Below are 22,464 nucleotides of genomic sequence, written 5' to 3'. Positions count from 1 at the left end.
GGGGAATGCTTTTGCCCACTCTTCTTTTCTCCCCTCAGGGTCATACCTGAATCTTGGGCTGATAGCTCTCCAAGCCTCTCTCTTCCCATTTGCTCTCACCAGCAATTACGTGAATAAATCTACTTCATGTTTAACCCTCTCTGAACACTCGCTTCAAGGAGGACCCAGACCAACACAATATGAAAACATTTGGGAAGGTTCAAAATCAATAATCCTGGGAAATGGGAAGTTAGAAAAGATACTTGGTAGAAACAGTTTATCACATTTCACCTATAAACTCTCACTGCATTATGTTCAGTCCCTATTCTAAGAGAAACTTTATTTTTAATTCTCCCTCTCCTTGGTCTTTGTTTAACATCCATTTAAAAACAAAACAGAAAAAAGGTATTTATTCAGTTTGTTGCAAAGTTTTAATTTGTCCCAATAATTCATCATAATGAGGGACATTTTTGCTGAAGGGACTTGATAAGTGGTTTGCTTAGCTATGTTAGCATTATCAAACTTAGAAAGGATAGCTGAAGAACAAATGAGTATGCTTGCCCCATTAAACCCTAAATCACAATTAATGTTTCTATGACATATATGTTTAAGAAAGTACAAATAGCATGGGACAAAAATAGAGATTAGGGTGCCTACATACCTTATTAGTACTTGTATTTATCCCAACAAGAAAAACAAGTTCAGCAAGAAATAGGCTACAGCAAAGATTTTTGTGAATTGTTGTCCTGGTGCTTTGAATTTCACTGAAGAACCAGAAGGTAAAAATGCATATGGAAAGGCAAATCAGTGAAATAATTATTCCTAGTTGAGTGATCCTTGTAAGAATATTATGATCCTTGGTACCCTAAGGGAAAATAATAATAAAGCTGGTAAAAGGATAACTCAGCAGGAGCTACAACATATAATGAACTTCCTTTTTTGGTGAAACATTAATCAAAATATTCATAAGATGTAAAAATATAAATGTGCATTTAGATGAGAAAAATTGTGTTACCGCTGAAAATCCTCAATATCCACATAAATCTAATGTAAATCATGCAGCACTTTAACAGTTCTGTAATTGGTGATTTTTTTTCTAGGCATAGTGTTAGTATTAGTATATGGTTTAACAATGTCATCGTCATTAATTTCATTACATTACAAAGGCAGTCCATTATTGTAATGTGAAAATGGTTAATTAAAACAGATTTATCAGTGGTAAGACTAAGTCTCATGTTTATGCAGTGATTCATCTAAAACACATGAAACAAAGGTGTTAGCAATGTTGAACATAAGAATTATCAAGTAATATTGTTCAGAAACTTTGAAATATAAAATGTTGGTTTTATCCTAACTAGATTAATACTTATGTTTATAAACAGGATAGATGTTTACTTGCTTAAGCTCAGGAAAAAAATCATCTTTAGGACTGACATTATGTTTAGGCAGATTTATTTGGTTACTTGATATATTTAATCAAAGATTATAAATAAATCTAATGGAGATTATGGCACAGAGCTATAAAATAAGAAATGATGTAATAAATATATAACGTAAATAAGATATTACAAAAGTAAAATACATATTATGAAGCTAGTCACCTTAGAGAGATTCTTCATGTTTAAAAATCTTGTGGGGATCTACATTGCTAAAATCATTATGTTAGTTATGAGTGTGCTAATACTTATTGACCAACTGTCAAATATTTTCAGGAGCTTTGTCATGAGTAAAAATAAACTGCCATCACAGAAAAAGGGGGTATAAATTCCATGATACTTTAAAATGGACAAATGGCTCTTGAAAGCAGCATTACAATTGAATTTAACATGTAATCTACCAGATATTACAGACTAGATAATTCTTAGACTAGAAATAATCTTAAATGCATACTAAATATGTTCTAGAAGATAGGTAGGAAAACAGACAGAAAGAGAGATCCTGTTGGGGTTTTATCTCTTATACTAAATGTGCTATTTAAACCCAGAGAAAATATATTTAAAAATTAAGTATTGTCTTCAATAACATGGATAAAAAACAAAAAAAGGAACATAGGCAGATTTATAACTATGAAGGGGAAAATTCTCTTACAATGGAAGAACCAGAAGACATCAAAATTGCAAAATGTGTCAGGTGATTACAGTGGCATGAGGTGTGGGTCTCATTTGCGTATGTCAGCTCACAGCCCTCTGAAGACCAGCTGCCATTCATGGTATCAGGTGAGTAATCCCAAAATGCACATAGACTCCTATACCTATCTGTGGTCTGAAAAAAAGACATTTTACTAATAAAAAAAGAGAGAAAAGTTACATATATAGTATTGCTTTTGTCATATTTAAGATACCATTAATGTGATTGAAACAATGCCTTAACAGTGAAACACAGAATAAATTCTAATAAATAAAGGCTGCTATGTGAAGAATGGAAATTTAAATTGCAACAATGCTATATTTTATCAATCTTGTCTTACAAACCTGTGAAAATTTTTATTAAAGGAAATCATTCATATGTCATTTACCACACTGCATAATTATCATATTCATCTTTATTCAATAAATGTTTGTTGAGTATTTACTAGATATTTGTCATTAATCCAGGTATTAAAAATAGAACACTGAATAAAACAGAAAAATGTTTACATTGTTGACATTACATTCTAGTCAGAGATGAAAAATTATCCCATGAGAAAAATAACTAGAAAGTGAGAGGGAGAGTTGTTCAAAGAGGCATCTACTGGGAGATTATGTCTAAGTAGGTATTTCAATGAAGTGAAGGGTGGGTCCAAAGACTTGGGAACAGAGGATTCCAAACAGTTGGAATTGCAAGTGGACAAGCTCTGAAGTCCGACTGACCAGAGGCATTCTAGAATCTTCTAGAAGCCAGTTAAGTTAGAGTACAGTGAGTGAGGTAGAGAATGGTGAAGACAAGATCAGATACAGACATGGGACAGATCAGATTGCACACAGGCTGTGTGATAGTTACTCAATAAACAGTGGAGTTCTCCTCATCATACTTTTATATTAATTAATCATAGGATTATACCTAATGTATGATTTAATAATTTATCAATAAAATGTTGAACTTGCAGAAATAAAAGCTATTTACAGTTATATAACAGGTTACAGTTACTATGTACTTGCTTATTTTGCTTAGTTTGACTCTCATAAGCACTCTCTGAGAGAAATGTTAAGAGGCCAAGAGATGTGGTTTTAAGATGTATTTAAGACTAAACATTGATAAATGGAGTAATATAGGATCAAACTCAAAATTTCAGACAACTATTTGTTAAAGAAAACATGTCTTGAGTTTCAAATGTATGATATATACTATTCAAGGAGTGGGAATTATCAGTTAAAAACAGCATCTGCTCTTCAAGGATGAGAGAAACTCAGATGATTTTAAATACAATAAGATAATTGTTTTGATGGGATAGATACTAAATATAACCCTTAGGTCAACAGCTGGATATCTGACAAAAACAGTGTGAATTTGCCTGGAATGAGTCTGGAAAGATAACTGAGTTAAAATTTGAGAGATTACTAGAAGTTTTTCAAGGAGGTCAAGCTATACAAAGAAAATTGAAATTCTTTTAATTCGTCAAAAAGAGACTGGGAAGTGCCTAACTCTAGAGAAAGCAGAGTGACTCTAGAATTGAGGAACCAGATTGAGTTGTGATTGTGGGCATCATTCAAAAACAGAGTTGAGTAAGGTTGTGTTTACTCGCTGATTTCCCACCATCTCCTACCACATTTTCTTAATTTTCCTAATCCTTTCAACCAGACTTCTGTCTGGACTAGATAGGAAAGAAAAAAGTTTCTTCCTGGGAAACTGATTTGCCAGAAATAAGCCATTTTTGGGTACTGACATTCAGGATCTTCCAATGCCGTGACCGACCAGAGGCCTGCCTGATGAAAACTCCACTGAAGTGCACCACTGCCACAAGGCCATGACAGCACACCGTGTCTCATTATGAAATTGGTAAATTGGGTTGTTCTTGGCAACTCTCTAGCCGCCAAAACATTCTACTGATAAAAATCAGAAAAACCATCAGACCACATAAAGGAACGGTGTTTGGTTTCTAGTTTTAAAAATGTCTTTTGCACTTAGTATCTAAAGAAGTCTAAGTTTAGTTTCTGTTATTAAACAATTTCATACCTTCTATTTCCCTGAATATAATGCTTATATTTTCTATACATTTAGTTTTTCTCTACCTTAGATTTTTTTATTTAGCAGTGACATGTTTGTTTTGTGTGTAAGCCAATATATTCTTTTTGTTCAGAAAGCCCCTTCTCCTCCCATAATAATGCAACTATCACTGCTCAACTTCAAGGTACTTCAAATGGAGCGTCAGAAGTACTTGCATCATGTACTAGAACTGAAATCCTGTTGAAAGTTTAAGATAACATCAGTTTTTAAATGGTAGCAAGTAACCTGTGATTTTGAGTTGTCCCCATTCATTTTTAACTAAAATAGTTAAATAGTTGGTTAGTTCTAATCATGCTTTTTTATTGTATATCTTTAATTATATATGAATCTGAAATATGATTTAGAATAAAAATAAAAGAGTACAAAGATCTCCACTAATTTATTTGTGAATATTGTAAATTTTGCTATGATTTTCTTTTAATCAATCCCCTAATCCCAAATACCTTCAAATATTATTTAAAATAACAAGTATTAAGGAAACACCTCACTTATTACACAAGTGACATTTATTTCTCTGATTTGATACTTTTTAATAAGTCATTCTTTGAAACTATGGATGCTTTGAAAATAGACAGTGTACTTAAAAATAAAACTAAAATATTGCTTAATTCCAGAGAATCAAACTAATAATTTTCTTGGTATTAATTAGAATGTTTAAAGAGCCCTGAAAGTAAAAAATATTTTATGGAAAAATTAGTTAAAGCTACCTCACTCTTTTAATTTCAAATCTGTATTTTCAAACTCAAGAATTCAGATAATTTAAGTGACACAACTACCAGAAAAACAACTTACCTTTTGGTGACTTAATGTAAACGTTATTTTTTCAAGTTCATATAATGTAGGTGGGTTTGAGCTCATTGAGACTGAAATTACTGAAGAGATGACTTTTTCCTCCTCTTCAGAATTATTATGATTTTGAGATTTCAATAAGAAGTTGTCAGATGACGAAAGCAAAGGGCCAATACTCTTATAATATAAAAATGCAACTGCAACATTGCCTATCAATCAAATAGGTATATTTAGTGAAATTCTCATAAAACAAAGTGTATTTAGACTCTGAAGATAAACATAAAAATTGAATAGACATTTTACATTAGGGAGTTAGACAAATACCAAGATACTGAAATATGGACCACAATAAGCCCATGCCTGCATTATTAAACCCTATTAAGACATATTCTCTGACCTCTAGGATTTGAAGGTAATCATGAATTATCACAGGCTGATACAGTCAAGGAAATTTAGAGTTGAAGGAGTTGCAACATGCCACTGAGTTCTAGCTTATGCCCACTAAAATGGTTTCTATTTAATATCGATAACCTATAATTATACAGTGTCAAGGAAGAAATTTATTTCCTTGAGAGGCAGCCATTTATCCATGTCCCCTAAAAATCCCCAAATGCAGTGCATTGGCATATAACCAAACAGCACAAAATCAAAAATACAAATATTAATATAATCAAAAAAAGAACTGTAATAACAAAACTGGAAACCTCCACATCACAGGAATAAACAGAATTCTTTGGATATGATTGTGTGAGCTAGAAGTTGCCAATGTGTATTGCTATTTATGTTTTCTATCTTAATCTAAAAAGGCACCTCAAGAGATATTGTTAAAGAGCTTCTGCACAGCAAAAGAAACCATCATCAGCGTGACTAGGCAACCTACAGAATGGGAGAAAATTTTTGCAATCTACCTATCTGACAAAGGGCTAATATCCAAAATCTAAACAAATTTACAAGAAAAAAACAACCCCACTAAAAAGTGGGCAAAGGATATGTACAGATACTTCTCAAAAGAAGACATTTATGCAGCCAACAAACTTATGAGGAAAAGCTCAACATCACTGGTCATTAGAGAATGCAAATAAAAACCACAAAGAGATATCACCTTATACCAATCGCGATCATTAAAAAGTCTGAAACAACAGATGCTGGAGAGGATGTGAAGAAACAGAACTAATTTATACTGTTGGTGATAGTGTAAATTAGTTCAACCATTGTGGAAGACAGTGTGGCAATTCCTCAAGGATCTAGAACTAGAAATACCATTTGACCCAGCAATCCCATTACTGGGTATATACCCAAAGGATTATAAATCATTCTACTATAAAGACACATGCACACACATTTAATGTGGCACTGTTCACAATAGCCAAGACTTGGAACCAACCGAAATGCTTGTCAATGACAGACTGAATAAACAAAATGTGGCACATATACACCACAGAATACTAAGCAGCCATAAAAAAGGACGAGTTCATGTCCTTTGTAGGGACATGGATTAAGCTGGAAACCATCATTCTCTGCAAACTAACACAAGAACAGAAAACCAAACACTGCATGTTCTCACTCATAAGTGGGAGTTGAACAATGAGAACACATGGATACAGGGAGACGAATATCACACACCAGGGCCTGTCAGGGGGTGGGGAGGCTAGAGGAAGGATAGCATTAAGACAAATACCTAATGTAGATGATGGGTTGATGGGTGCAGCAAACCACCATGGCACGTGTATACCTATGTAACAAAACCTGCATGTTTTTCACAGGTACCCCAGAAGTTAAAGTATAATTGAAAAAAAAAAAAAGAGAAGATCCCTAAGGGATCCTGACAGGAAGCTTCAAAAACTACATGGTGGTATATTACTGTGATAACCAGTTAGGAACCAGAATACTTAAAGTAATTAGTTTAATAGTCTGGTAATAAAGATAAAAGCTTACAATGAGATAATCTTGAAACCTTCTAAGAAAGAAAATGTTATATCGATTGAAAACAACACTGACATTCAAATCATTCGAATTAAATCATTTAAAAAGTGATTAAAAGTGAATCTGACTCTGTGATCTCTAGTTTTCTTGTTGTTTTTGTTGTTGTTTGGCTTTATTAATGAGAAAGTTGGTTCACTCTAACTGGCCATATGAGCATTCACCATATGAGATGAAATCTTTTTAAAAAAAGAGTCTAGCTAAACCCGGATATATTACATAAAGGATTTTCCTGAAGTGCCATATTAGAAAACTTATATTAAAGAAATTATGGCATTGTTGGGCTAGTGAAATTATGACTCCAAAAGATGACAATTATCCCAGACTTTGCTACAAACAGACCAGGGCCTGAGGCAGGACTTGGATACCTGTTAGGTCAACATGACCAGGTCCAGTTGATGAACCATGTCATGGGACAGTGGCATCTCAGGAGCTGTAATAGAAGACGCTTCAAAATCGAATGAAGAATCAAAAATATAAGATGGATTTTTAAAATCTACTAGTTACTGCTTTCCTTTGTGAAGAAAAATATTTATTTAAAACCAATTTTTGACTTTTGGTAAAAGGTGCCACAGAAAATCCTCCAAAATATCTTCTCACCTCCTTTAAAAACATATTGTCTCAGTAGTTATTTGTCCATTCCCAGGTTTTTCAACTTCTTAAATTCCTATGATTTCTCACTAATCCGAGGCTTGATCCAGCTTTGAATTTTCTTACCAAATCCATATCTTTTATAAAAAATTAGGGATTCATTCACTAATCAAGGATAGAAAACCCTGAAATAATTTGAAAAGATTAGATCATTTCCTAATAAATCATCATCCATCCTTCCTAATTTTTCTTCTTTACAATGCTTATTTTAGTCTTTTTGCCCTAAGATCTTTCCAATATCTGTTAACATTACTACATGTTTACCTGGAACCAGGCATAGCCTTCAATTCAATTGATAGAACACACATTTGAGCATTTACACAGTGCAAATACTAGGCTAAGTTTTGAAGACTTTACTTTAGAATTAATACCTATATATATGTATTTGTTTAAAGATTCCCATTCAATAGATCTTCTTCCTTCTTCCTATTTTGTTTTGTTGCTTCTAATTCTTTTGAATGACATTAATAGTTTTTTATTACTGTTGTACAAGCATAAGTTGCCTTCCGAACTATTAAATGAAAACTACTGGGGTGGCAGGAGTTATGATTTTTCTTATGTTAAATCCCCAAATCAATTTTTCCCACATATGCTATGCAATGAACTCCTTAGAGAATCAGTGTTCTTAAACTGCTTTATTGCTACTTTAACCTGAGAATAACTAAAAACACCTTCTCAATAAAGCTTCATATGCTGCTCTATTTTTTCACCTAAATGTTATTTCATAAGCAGTTTGAAAATAAATATATATCTCTTAACAAAAGTCTATTATCTTTTTATCATAAAATCATAGATCAGAGCATCGAATCTTGTTCCGTTCATTCTCAACTTTTCCTCCTTACTCTTCTAAAATTCAGTATATAAAAAATATTTAAAAATCCAAGGGCTAGGCACAGTGGCTCAGGTCTGTAATCCCAACACTTTGGGAGGCTGAGGTGGGAGGATTGCTTGAGGCAGGAGTTCGAGACCAGCCTGGGCAACATGGCAAAACCATGTCTCTATAAAAAATAGTAAAATTAGCCAGGAATGGTGGCATGTGTCTTTGGTCCCAGCTACTTGGGAGGTTCAGGTGGGAGGATCACTGGAGCCCTGGGAGGTTGAGGCTGTAGTGAGCCATGATCATGCCACTGTATCTTAGCCTCAGCAACAGGGTGAGGCCTGTTGTGCTGCATAGACCTCCTTTTTTCCTACCAATGGTACTGTTTATGTTAAAAAAAAATGCATGTGTTTTCTTAACGAATTCTTGCAATAAATTAATAAATACATGCATACATAATTGAGAGGGTTTGTTCAATGTGTTAGATTTGTCCTTATTTTTAAGACACAACCTTGAGAAAAACACATCTTTTCACTCTCCTTTATTGAGAGCTAATATTACTGTCCCTTTCAAATGTCACTTTGTATGTGGGATCATTAAATATAACAAAGCTACCATACAATCAGACAAAATTTCTTCAAGATATTAATTCCATGACAATTTAATCATCTGTCACGATAATAGGTATTTTCAGTGCCTTTTTCCAAATATCCAAACGGTACTCAAATTGTCTTTGAAATTTTCAACCGTTTAACACATTCTTTGGATTTGTTCCTAAATACAAAATGCATGCTTAATCAGAATATGGTATAATGGAGTAAAAACCAAGGGTTCAATGGCAGTATGGCTTAGTTATTTTTGTTTTATTTATGGCTATTTCCCACTGTTGTGTAGAACATGATAAGAAAGAATGCAGAAAAGAACATGACAAAAACACATCTTTTTATAAAATAGTGTCTATCCATGAGACCATATGTATGTGGCTGTATATATTTTTCATTTGTATTTATGACCATCTAAACATTCTTTCAAAAATTTTTATAATTTGTATTTTCTCTAGGTAATATATTTTTACCTATATGGGAACAACAACAAAATTATACTATCAGCAGAGTGTTTTTCTAATGCATTGCACTAAAATAACAGATAAATGATTAAATTGAAACAGTAGCTACTTACTTGCTAGTTAGGCACCAAAGAAAGGCTGATTTATTTTTAGAAGATTCAGCTTTTTGTGATTCTGTAATGTCTGCTAATGTGCATGGAACAATTCCATTAATTTTACACATTAGTTACATCATCCATATAGGAAGGATATTCAGTTATTTAATCATTAATTTGCCTGTTAGTGTAATATTGGGGTTCAGGGTGCCCTGAGCTCCCCTGAGAGGACATTTCTACAGGTTCTTGGTCTCCTGCCCTCTCAAGAATGAGAGAGGGGACCACAGTGCAGTGCGCAGTAAATGCCGAACTCAAAAGTGTTTGTAGAAAGTGACTTATTTAAAGAGAGAGAGAAACAGGAGAAGGAGAGAGAAAGACAGTTAACTTTCACACTGAGTGAGAGAATCCAGAAAGATGGAATCCAGGAGTGAAAAACAGCTTCTAAGAGAGTGTTAGGGAATAGAGAGAGATGGAGTTTAGGAGGGGAAGGCAGGCTTCCACGAGACAGTGTAGAAGGGGACCCCAGAGGGGATATCCAGGAGAGAGAAAGACGGCTTCCACGAAGGGAGTGTTCATGGAAGGGGACCCAAACATAGAGTCCAAAGGGGTGTGGAAGAAGGGGACTTTTAACCTGGAGGAACCCTCACCTTCTCTAAGACCCCAGGCCAATGAAAGGAGTTCCTTAGAACTTCCGCTGGAGTAATTGTCTCTTAGTTTCTTCCCATGTGTGTGAAATTTAAACATAAACCATTAACTGTCCCAGATGGAGAGAGATGGGAAGAGGGGCATGGCACTAGGAAGTTCCTGCCTTTAAAACTACGCCCCCTTGTGGACCTGGAAAGAGAACACATTCCACATTTCCTCATTAGTACCAGAACTAAATCAAATTTGAATTTTGATACAATTTTTAAAAAATGTTGTTTAGTTGAAGAGTTTACTATATAAAGACTAAGAAATGACAAACTGAAAGAGAAATCTAAGCTTAAAAACTTACTTTATCCCCAACCTAGCAAGACAGGTCAACAGGTAAATTCAGGAAATACAGAAAACACAGCTAAGATAGTCCACGAGAAGATCAACCCCAAGACACATAATCATCAGATTCTTTAAGGTCATAATGAAGGAGAAAATGTTAAGGTCAGCCAAAGAGAGAGGCCAGGTTACCTCCAAAGGGAAGCCCATCAGAATAAGAGTGGACCTCTCAGCAGATACCCTACAAGTCAGAAGAGATTGGGGGACCAATATTCAACATTCTTAAAGAAAAGAATTTTTAATCCAGAATTTCTTATCTAGCCAAACTAAGCTTCTAAGCTTCATAAGCGAAGGAGAAAAAAAAAAAAACTTTCTTACAAGCAAATGTTCAAGGGTTTTGTCACCATCAGGCCTGCCTTGCAAGAACTCCTGAAAGAAGCACTAAATATGGAAAGGAAAAACCAGAACCAGACTCTGCAAAACACACCAAAATATAAAGACCAATGACACTATGAAGAAACTGCATCAACTAGTGTGCAAAATAACCAGACAGCATCATCATGACAAGATTAATTTCACACATAACAATACTAACCTCAAATATAAATAGGCTAAATGCCCTAATTAAAAGGCATAGACTAGCAAATTGTATAAATAATCAAGATCCATTGGTGTGCTATATTCAGGAGACCCATCTCATATGCAAAAATACACATATTCTCAAAATAAAGGGATGGAGGAAAATTAACCAAGCAAATGGAAAGAAAAAAAAGCAGGAGTTGCAATCCTATTCTCTGAAAAAACAGACTTTCAATCAACAAAGATCAAAAAGACAAAGAAGGACATTACATAATGGTAAAGGGATCAATTCAACCAGAAGAGCTAACTATCCTAAATATATTTGCACCCAATACAGAAGCACCCAGATTCATAAAACAAGTACTTAGAAACCTACAAAGAGACGTAGATTCCCATCCAATAATAGTGAGAGACTTTAAAGCCCCACTGTCCATGTTGGACAGATCAACAAGACAGAAAATAAACAAGGACTAGATTTAGGACTAGAACTCAGTTCTGGATCAGATGGACCTAATAGACATTTACAGAACTCTTCTCCCCAAATCAACAGAATATGCATTCTTCTCAATGCCAAATGGCACTTATTCTAAAATCGACCACATAATTGGAAGTAAAACACTCCTCAGGAAATGCAAAAGAAATGAAATCATAACGGTCTCTCAGACTACAGTGCAATAAAATTAGAACTCAGGATTAAGAAACTCACTCAAAATTACACAATTACATGGAAGTTGAACAACCTGCTCCTGAATGACTACTGGGTAAATAATGTAATTAAGGCAGAAATTAAGAAGTTTTGAAACCAATGAAAACAAAGAGACAACGTATTCTTTATAATGTAACTTTGCAGTTCCTTTAATATTTCTTCCTCAGTAATCCATCGTATTCTGGGACACATATAAAGCAGTATTAAGAGGGAAATTTATAGCACTAAATGCCCACAACAGAAAGCTAGAAAAATCTAGAATTGACGCCCTAACATAACAATTAAAAGAGCTAGAGAAGCAAGAGCAAACAAATTCAAAAGCTAGCAGAAGGCAAGAAATAACTAAGATTAGAGCAGAATTGAAGGAGCTAGAGAGACAAAACACCCTCCAAAAAAATCAATGAATCCAGAAGCTTTTTTTAAAACGTAAATTAACAAAATAGACCACTACTTAGGGTAATAAAGAAGAAAAGAAAGAATAATCAAATAGACACAATTAAAAATGATAAAGAGGATATCACCATTGACCCCACAGAAATACAAACTACCATCAGAGAATACGATAAAAACCTTTATGCAAATAAACTTGAATATCAAGAAAAAATGGATAAATTCCTGGGCACATACAACTTCAAAGACTAAATCAAGAAGGAGTCGAATCCATGAATAGACCAGTAACAAATTCTGAAATTGAGCAGTAATAAGTAGCCTATCAAGCAAAAAAAGCCCAGGATCAGACAGATTCACAGCCTCTGGAACTCTACCAGAGGTATAAACAAGAGCTGGTACTTTTTCTTCTGAAACTAAACAATATGTATTCTAAACAATTGAAAATGAGGCACTCCACCCTAACTCATTTTGTGAAGCCAGCCATCATCCTGATATCAAAACCTGGCAGAGACACAACAAAAAAAGAAAACTTCAAGCCAATATCCCTGATGAACATTGATGCAAAAATCCTTAATAAAATACCGGCAAACTGAATCCAGTGGTACATCAAAAAACTTAACTACCACAATCAAGTTGGCTTCATCCCTGGGAAGCAAGGCTGGTTCAACATACACAAATCAGTAAACGTAATCCATCACATAAACAGAACCCAAGACAAAACCACATGATTATCTCTATAGATGCAGAAAATTTTGATAAAATTGAGCATCCCTTTGTGTTAAAAATTCTCAAAAATCTCAATATTGATTAAACATATCTTAAAATACTAAGAGCTATTTATAACAAACCCACAGCTAATATCATACTGAATAGGAAAAGCTAGAAGTATTCCCTTTGAAAACTGGTGCAAGATAAGGATGTCCTCTCTCAACACTCCTATTCAACATAGTTTTCAAAGTTCTGCCAGGGCAATCAGGCAAGAGAAAGAAATAGAAAGTACTCAAACAGGAAGAGAGGAAGTCAAATTGTCTCTGTTTGCAGATGACACGATTGTATATATAGAAAACCGTATTGTCTCAGCCCCAAATCTCCTTAAGCTGATAAACAACTTCAGCAAAGTCTCACAACACAAAATCAATGTGCAAAAATCACAAGCATTCCTTTACACCAAGAATAGACAAGCAGAGAGCCAAATCATGAATGAACTCCCATTTGCAATTGCTACAAAGAGAATAAAATACCAGGAATGTAGCTAACATGGGATGTGAAGGACCTCTTCAAGGAGAACTACAAATCACTGCTCAAGGAAGTATGAGAGGACACAAACAAATGGCAAAAAATTCCGTGCTCATGGACAGGAAGAATCAATATTGTGAAAATGGCCATATTGCCCAAAGTAATTTATAGATTCAATGCTATTCCCATCAAACTACCATTGACATTCTTCATGGACTTAGGAAAAGAAAATTACTATAAATTTCATATGGAATAAAAGAAAAACCCATATAGCCAAGACAATCCTAAGCAAAAAGAACAAAGTTAGAGGCATCATACTACCTGACTTCAAACTATACTACAAAGCTACAGTAATCAAAACAGCATAGTACTGGTACCAAAAAGAACAGAGATCTCAGAAATAACACCACACATCTACAACAATCTGATGTTTGATAAACCTGACCAAAAAAAAAAGCAAAGGGGAATGGATCTCCTATTCAATAAATGGTTCTGGGAGAACTGGCTAACCACAGGCAGAAAACTGAAACTGGACACCTTTCTTACACCATATACAAAAATTAACTCAAGATGGATTAAGACTTAAATGTAAAACCCCAAACCATAAAAACCCTAGAAGAAAATCTAGCTAATACCATTCAGGACATACGCATGGGCAAAATCTTCATGACGAAAACACCAAAAGCAGTTGCAACAAAAGCCAAAGTTGGCAAATGAGATCTGATTAAACTAAAGAGCTTCTGCACAGCAAAAGAAAGGAGCATTGGAATGAACAGACAACCTACATAATGGGAGAAAACTTTTGCAATCTACCCATCTGACAAAGGTCTAATATCCAAAATCTATAAGGAACTTAAACAAATTTACAAGAAAAAAATCAAACAACCCCATCAAAAAGTGGGCAAAGGATACAAACAGACACTTCTTGAAAGAATACATTTATGCAGGCAACAAACATGAAAAAAAAGCTCAACATTACTGATCATTAGAGAAATGCAAATCCAAACCACAAGGAGATACCATCTCATGCCAGTCAGAAGAGTGATTATTAAAAAGTAAAGAAACAACAGATGCTGGCAAAGCTGGGGAGAAATAGGAACCCTTTTACACTATTGGTGGGGTGTAAATTAGTTCAACCATTGTGGAAGCCAGTGTGGTGAATCCTCAAGGATCTAGAACCAGAGATATCAATTGGCCCAGCAATCCCATTACTGAGTACTTATCCAAAGGATTATAAATCATTCTACTATAAAGAGACATGGCATACGTATGTTTACTGCAGCGCTATTTACAATAGCAAAGTTGTGGAACCAACCCAATGTCTTTGCAGGGACATGGATGAAGCTGGAAGCTATCATCCTCAGCAAACTAACACAGGAACAGAAAGCTAAACAGTGCATTTCCTCACTCATAAGTGGGGATTGAACAATGAAAACACATGAACACAGGGAGGGGAACATTACACACTAGGGCCTGCTGGCAGGTAGGGGCAAGGGGAAGGAACTTAGAGGACAGGTCAATAGCTGCAGCAAACCACCATGGCACATGTATACCTGTATAACAATCCTGCACGTTCTATGCATGTTTCCCAGAACTTAAAGCAGAAATTAAAAAAAAAAAAAACTACTTTAAAAAAATCTATTTTTCTTCCTCACACAATCACAAATTTTGTCTCATGATGAAGAATATGATGGATACTGAAGAAGAAATATTAAAGGAACTGCAAATATATTCACTTTGTTGTATAAGGAGTAGTAAAATCAGAGTTCTTTTGTATATTTTTATTAGAATCTCAAAAATATAAGACAGTAACAAAAGTTGGAGGTAAGACAAGGACCCAGATATTGTCAGCTAAAATTCTCCCCAGGTATTTATATCAGAATGGGAATCTCAAGTAAGAATACGAATATTCTGTATACTGTACAGACATCAAATATTTTTATAGGGAATTACACGTTACATGTACATATGATATAATCAAATGCATGATAAGTATTGCAAATTCATTGATATATTGTCTATTCAATTGTTAAAGTCCTACCATTTGAATTATAGGCAGCTTTTCTCTTTGGAAGTATATTTATATAATCTCCATCCATATTCATATGAGGATGAATATGTTTCATGTTATATGAATCAAAAAAGAAAACTTTGAGAGCTGAAAAAGAATCATGAAAATAAAAAAATTGACAGTTTAATCAATGTACATCATAAATAATTAGCTTAGAGACAATTTGATCCATCATTATTGTGTTTTAACTTATTTATAGCCAGTAGAATGAACATATTCTTAACATGTATGGACAATATAATATATATGTTAAAAATCTGACTCAAGTTTCAATTTTCTAATTTCAGTATGGCACTCACTGTTTAATTAACCTTGTTTGAATTAAATAAAATATAATATGTGTGTGTAACCAAGGAAGCTACAAAATTGTGATTACTAAAGCAAAGACAAGAAACTACAATGTCTTATAGTATAGTGTCTATAACTTAATACTGAGTGACTTAATTAAACATTTGCATGCTAATTCCTTTGGCCTGCTGTATTATCACCATTTTCATGCAGAAACATTATAAAAATGTAGAGCACCTATATATTAGTCATAATGCTTGAAACCTTGATTTAAAGTAGATGATGAATCCCGATCAGATTTTTGTAAATCTACTGTTGCACAGTAGAATGCTACCAAGAAAATGTAATAAAGATATATGCAATGATTATTTTAGCAAACTTACCTTGCTTCCTCAGAAAAACTTTATAGGCATCTTCAATTTGATACAAGGTTCTGAATATTTTAAGCATAAATTTGCATAAAGCAAGAAACATTTTAATTTTCTATGTTAATTGCTTTATATTATCAACATGCAAAGGACTCCTAAATAGAAGCTTAAATATGTAATATCCAGCAGCATGGTGGTTCATGCCTGTAATCCCAACACTTTGGGAAGCCGAAGCAGGTGGATGGCCAGGGTTTCGGGACCAGTCTGACCAACATGCTGAAACCCCGTCTCTACCAATAGAACAAAAATTAGCCAGGTGTGGTGCCACACATCTGTAATCCCAGCAACTCAGGAGGCTGAGGCAGGAGAATCGCTTGAACCCAGGAGGTGGAGGTTACAGTGAGCTGAGATCACACCACTGCACTCCAGCCTGGGTGACAGAGTCAGACTTTGTCTCAATAAATAAATAAATAAACTATATCCAAAAGATCATTGGTCAAGATAGACCCTAATAAGTCATGAGATGTCGGACTCAAAATGACAAGGAAGTAATGTACTCTGTCTGTTTAATTGCTGAGCAGTTTGGGAATCAGAAGAGGTGGACATGACAGGAAGGAGACAACGCTTTTGTATTTATCCTTTTTACTAGTACTTTATTCACATTGCTCTTGCAATATGCATCCCCATTCATTTCTACACTGATAAAATGACTTTTAATTTAATGAATACTAGTTTCAACACCATGCCTCCTAACCCTCACCCCAGCCTTTGAAAATGGCTTATTTGGAAAACACTATTACTTTGAAATGGACCCTTGTTTCTTACCTATATCCGTTGAATTGGTATCAAACTGAGTGGTCTTTTGGAAGCTTTGGGATATCCCTAAGGTAGCTTGTTCAACAGTGTGCATGAGTTTTGTAAGATGAGTTCTCCTATGATTCACAGATAACTTGTCCCAAACTACAAACGTATCCCTTTGAACAAAATTATTCACGGTTTTTACAAATTCCTATCGAAAAAAAAGTATGTCTTTTAGAAGCGTTGAATCCTACACTAATCACAGATGAAAGGAAAAATTCAAAGCTCAATGATATTAAGAGTTAAAGCTGAACATACTTACAGTTAGAGTTGAATTAGAAAGAGTGTCGTTGGTTGAGAGAGTGTTGTTCATGTAACCTAGTAATGAAGATGATTCAGCTAATATATCTATATATGTAATTATATCTGTTGGTGAAAGATCTGTCACAGAATTTCTATAGACTTCTTGCAGAAAAACCACGGGTTCTTTTATAGGTCTGATCTGAGAAAAAAGTAAGTCCACATAAAGGAAACTATAACAGTTCTACTGGAGTTTTACAAGAATAAAACATACGTTAAATTTATTCTGAGGTTGATTTTCTTGCTGTACACATAAATAATATCAGACTAATAAACCTAAACCATCACATGCATCACTGAAACCTGAATTTATTTACAAGAGATTAGCAAATACCTTAAAAGCATTGACATTACTTTAGAAAAGAAACAGAGCATGTTTGAATTAATACTTTTTTAAAGATGAGCTTTCGAAATAGCTTACTATTCTTCAATATAGAATTATATCATAGCCAATGAATCTACCTTAATAAACTACTTAGTACTTATAAATATTGATATCCTAACCAATAAATGATAATATTTTAAATTTGATTTTAATGAACCAGAAAAATTCTTTACAATGTGATTAAACGAAAAATTGTTTTAAACTGGTAGTTGATTATTCATGTTGAGAATCATATTTTTAATCACATGACAATTATTTCATAAATGACCTACTTCATTTGCTCTTTGAAATGTTCACTTTTAGATACCAAATCTTGGTGCATTCAATTATGTCTACTTAGAATGTGGGATGTGTCTAGAGTCAAAGTATTTCTTTACTATTTTCTAATCGACTTTTTTACATAAAAAGAAATGTCTAACATATGGAGTAATGAAAATGTAGCATATTAAATACATAAAAAGCCTTCTGAATAATTTCAGGAGTTTCATATTTACCCTATATTTGATGCAAACATGTTGGTTAGATCTCTATATGTAAATGTTTTCAACTTTCCCTAACGTTTGACTGCTGTTTACTCTTCTTGAAATGTGTGACACTGAAAGCATTCTAGCTGAAACCAAAATGTCAAAATAAAATAAATTGTTAACTGTTCTACTTACTTTTGTTAAAGTTTTATTAATATTTGCAGTAACGCAGACATTATCTAAATGGCAGTTTGCATTCACATTTTCTGTAGAAAAGGAAAATAGATTATACAGTAAGGTTAAAAAAGTATTTTTTCCTAAGCAGATTATATCAATCCCAATGATCTTACTCACTTATTTAAATATTAAGAGAACATTCTCTAACACCTGAATTCCCTCTTCAGTTTTAGAATGTACAATATTTTACAGAAAATGAAATAAAGGAGTTTTAAGGACCAGGATGTTAGTTACATAAAATATGTTATCTACAATTTTGATTAAATAAAAAATAGGCTTTACTTCTTTATTCCATAAAAGATAAAAAACACAGGCACATTTCTTGGAAGATGTAGCTCTATGATACTTCACAACTGTGTACTACATATTTTATGTAGTTTTTTGATCATACAGAAAATTTGATAATGTAATTTACCTTGGCAATAAGTGCCATCACTAGGTGTGAACTGTGATTTTCCTGTGGATGTATGATAACCTTCTTTGCAGGAGCAGTTATATCCACCATTGACATTTTCACATACGGCATGATCACCACAGACAGGTGATTCACTGCACTCGTCTATATCTGGAAATATTAATATTTGTAAAAAATTTTGTTAGTGCTCATATGCTTGCTACTTTGTTGAAAATAGTGTTATAGTTAGCAGTTTCATGACAAATTTTACAAGACAACAAGAGAAATACTATTGTTTAGACAATGGCAGAACAAACTTAGTTGCATAACTTTTTTTTTTTTTTTTTTTGAGACAGAGTTTCGCTCTGTCGCTGGGTGCCAGGCTGGAGTGCAGTGGCATGATCTCAGCTCACTGCAACCTCTACTTCCCAGGTTCAAGCAATTCTCCTGCCTCAGCCTCCCGAGCAGCTAGGACTACAGGTGCTGGTCACCATGCCCAGCTAATTTTTGTATTTTTAGTAGAGACGGGGTTTCATCATGTTGGCCAGGAGGGTCTCGATCTCTTGACCTCGTGATCTGCCCGCCTCGGCCTCCCAAAGTGCTGGGATTACAGGCATGAGCCACCGCGCCCGGCTGCTGCATATATTTTTTAACTTTAGTATCGCCAATCAATTTTTGACAGAGTATTTAAAATATTATTCATGGGCCAAACTCTCAAATTGCTTTCTGAATTGCATGATTAATCAACAAAATCATTACAGTAATTTCCACTATGGATGATAGAACATTTAGTCCTAATTTGACAAAGACCCAATTTAAGGAACACATTTAAACTTATTTGTTTTCTATTATTAAATGAAAATGATTTCAACAACTCAGTGTAATCTGGAGGATAAAAGAATGACCTAATTTCTTTCCAAAACTTCATTTTTGCATGTAAGTTAACCTAAAAAACTAAGATGTAGCAGAATGTGTGATTGAATTTCCTTTAAATTTTATTAGAACTTATTACTTTTGCTCAGGTTTTATTTCACTGTTGTTCTTAATACACGTCACAGATAAAGTAATACATTAGACAGAATTAAGTCTTGCATTCTCAAAAGCTATGTATTGAGGCTGTAATAAAGGTGATGGGCTTTAAGTCTACATAATTTATATTCTTAATTAAAACTTTACTTACTACAGTGAAATATGCTTTACATTATTAGTACAGTATAAGTAATCTACCACTATAAAAAAAAAGATTCTAAGAAAAATTGAAGAGTCTAGATCGTTACCTTGAATTAATGCAAAAATTTTTGTTTCTACCCCAGCTCTGACATCTTAAAGATACTTTCTGTTAAATTAATAAATGAACATTAGATTTATTTAAAACTAATAGGGTGACATAATACTGTTTGCTGTAGAAAAAGGGTGAGTAATAAGTCTAATTTAAAATATCATTTAGCTAGTTGTCTTAAATACAGCTGTTTCTAATTTCTCACTCAAAAATCCAACAAAGATCTAGAAAACACATCCAAATTCACACCACCAAATTCAAAAATTAAAAGTGAGCTTCTTGCTAGAATCTTAAAGAAAGTTCCATTCACCAGAAAGGTGATGGTACCAGAGTTAAGAGGTCAGTTAATGGCCCAGGCCTGAAAGAATGTTAGAAAAGCTCTTGTTCTTCTGACAAGTCTATAGATTCATAATCTGTACTACCCTGCAATCTGAGAGCACCACTTCTAAAGAAGCAGAAATGCTCCTGTAGCACCCTCACCCTTTCATTTCTGTTTGTATTCAGGAACTAACACCCCACAAAAATAAAGTAGGGGACACGTAGTGGCAAGTCAACCTTGGGATATGACGAACCATCAAAGAAAACATTCGAGGCTGGGCTAAAGACAGAAGCACTCAGGTGGTAGTGCAGACTAGGGTTGTCACTTTTCATGAAATCAATGAAGTGAGAAAAATACGTAGGACTAAAGCAAAGATGAGTGTTTTCAAGAACGGTTGAAGTACCAAAAGTTATGCTCCAACTGGGAAAACGCCCCAATGAAAGTGTGAACAGACCTGTGAAATATCATAAACAAAAAAAATTTATTTCATGAGCCAGAAAAATACTATGTTCGTTGAATACCCTTGTTTTGTAGTTCAGATGCCTTCTATGGGTAACAGTAAACAAGGTGGTGATTTCTCTCAATTTCAAACCCTTTAAATGTGCAACATTCTTTAAAACTTCATCCCAAACCCAATCTCTGAACAACATAAAAATCTTTGCTCCACGAACTCAATTTCTATCCTCCTTCTTGCACTTTGAACTTAAACGTCCAGTGAAACTGGCTTGGCTACAATGAATGTGCCTGTTGTTTTGCAGCAAGATCCACATTAATTTCTCTTGCAATCTCTTACAGGTCCAAATGGCTAGAACCTACCATTTCCTTTTCCTGCAGGAAAAGTCCCATTAGCTGTGTGATGACCTTGGGTCATATCTTAAAAAGACACCTTCTAACTCAAAAGAGTTCTACCTCATGAACAAATAAGAAAATGTAAGGGAAGGTGGTTGCAGTAGTGCCTAGGATATACCATACCACCTGATATGGTAACTGGAAAATCAGGACTCGTGATTCTACTCATATTGCATGTTTTCATAATAGCAGGAGCCTGTGACTAAGTAGGTTTGAAGATACAGATAAACAAAGGGTGTTTTTCTAGGTTACCGTGTCTTGGTAATCTCCAAATCTATAAAAGAAAAGAACCTCTTTCCTATCTTAATGAAAGCTAAATTGCTGTTAGGTAATTATTTAAGTCAGGCTAGATTTGACAGACCAGATTTACTGATTGACCCACTTTCCTCACTACAGACTTATCATTTGATTTTAAATTAATAATTTCATATCACTAAATGCAAGCACATCATTAACGATCTTAACTCATTTGCTACTTTTTTATTAATAGGTGATGCTTGGCTAGTCATGATGGTTCACACCTGTAATCCTAACACTTTGGGAGGTTGAGGCAGCAGAATCACTTGATTCCAGGAATCTGAGACCAGGCTGGGCAACATAGCAAGACCCTGTCTCTACAAAAAAAATTTAAAAATTAGCCAGACAAGGTGATATGTAGTGTAGTCCCAGCTATTCAGGAAGCTAAGACAGAAAGATCACTTGAGCCCAGGAGTTCCAGGCTGCAGTAAACCATAACTGCACCACTGCACTCCAGCCTGGGTAACAGAATGAGACCTCAACTCAGTAATAATAATAATAATAACACCATTATGCTTGTTTTTCATGTGTATAATTAGCCAATTCTGCAAGATTTTATCATAATCTTCTTTCAAAACATGGTCATATGATGGTTATAATTATTCTTCTTATAATAATTATTCTTATAATTATTATCAATAATAATTATCTAATGTGTAACTCACAGACTACCAAAGATAAAATGTTCAATTATAGTAAATAATTTTCAGAGACAAAATTTAATATAATTCAAAGCTAGAAAAATAATCTACAATTATCACCAAGTACTCAAGGCAGTAGGACATTATAAACAGTAAACAATGCTCTAAAACACGTGGGAAATTTGAAGGAATTCCTCGCTTCTATTAATTTTGGGAGATTAACTTTACACTTTAGTATTGGAGGCCTCAGC

General features: G+C 34.1%; 1 protein-coding gene across 1 annotated transcript in view; it reads right to left on the bottom strand.

Moving 5' to 3' along the window:
- Positions 1–22,464, bottom strand: part of ADGRL4 (adhesion G protein-coupled receptor L4) — a 116,885-nt gene that overhangs the window by 31,155 nt on the left and 63,266 nt on the right. The window contains exons 4-11 of the mRNA XM_032296506.1: positions 18,850–18,999; positions 18,393–18,463; positions 17,311–17,490; positions 17,016–17,199; positions 15,505–15,621; positions 4,975–5,180; positions 2,068–2,241; positions 641–844 (exon numbers count right to left, since the gene is read on the bottom strand). Coding sequence (XP_032152397.1) covers positions 641–844; positions 2,068–2,241; positions 4,975–5,180; positions 15,505–15,621; positions 17,016–17,199; positions 17,311–17,490; positions 18,393–18,463; positions 18,850–18,999 — 1,286 coding nt within the window. The remainder of the gene's footprint in view (positions 1–640; positions 845–2,067; positions 2,242–4,974; positions 5,181–15,504; positions 15,622–17,015; positions 17,200–17,310; positions 17,491–18,392; positions 18,464–18,849; positions 19,000–22,464) is intronic.

This window comes from Sapajus apella, unplaced genomic scaffold, assembly GCF_009761245.1.
Source record: "Sapajus apella isolate SASKATOON/1434 unplaced genomic scaffold, GSC_monkey_1.0 scaffold36, whole genome shotgun sequence".
NCBI lineage: Eukaryota > Metazoa > Chordata > Mammalia > Primates > Cebidae > Sapajus > Sapajus apella.
The sequence above is the reverse complement of the archived record's forward strand: the minus strand, read 5'-3'. Positions and strand labels throughout refer to the sequence as shown.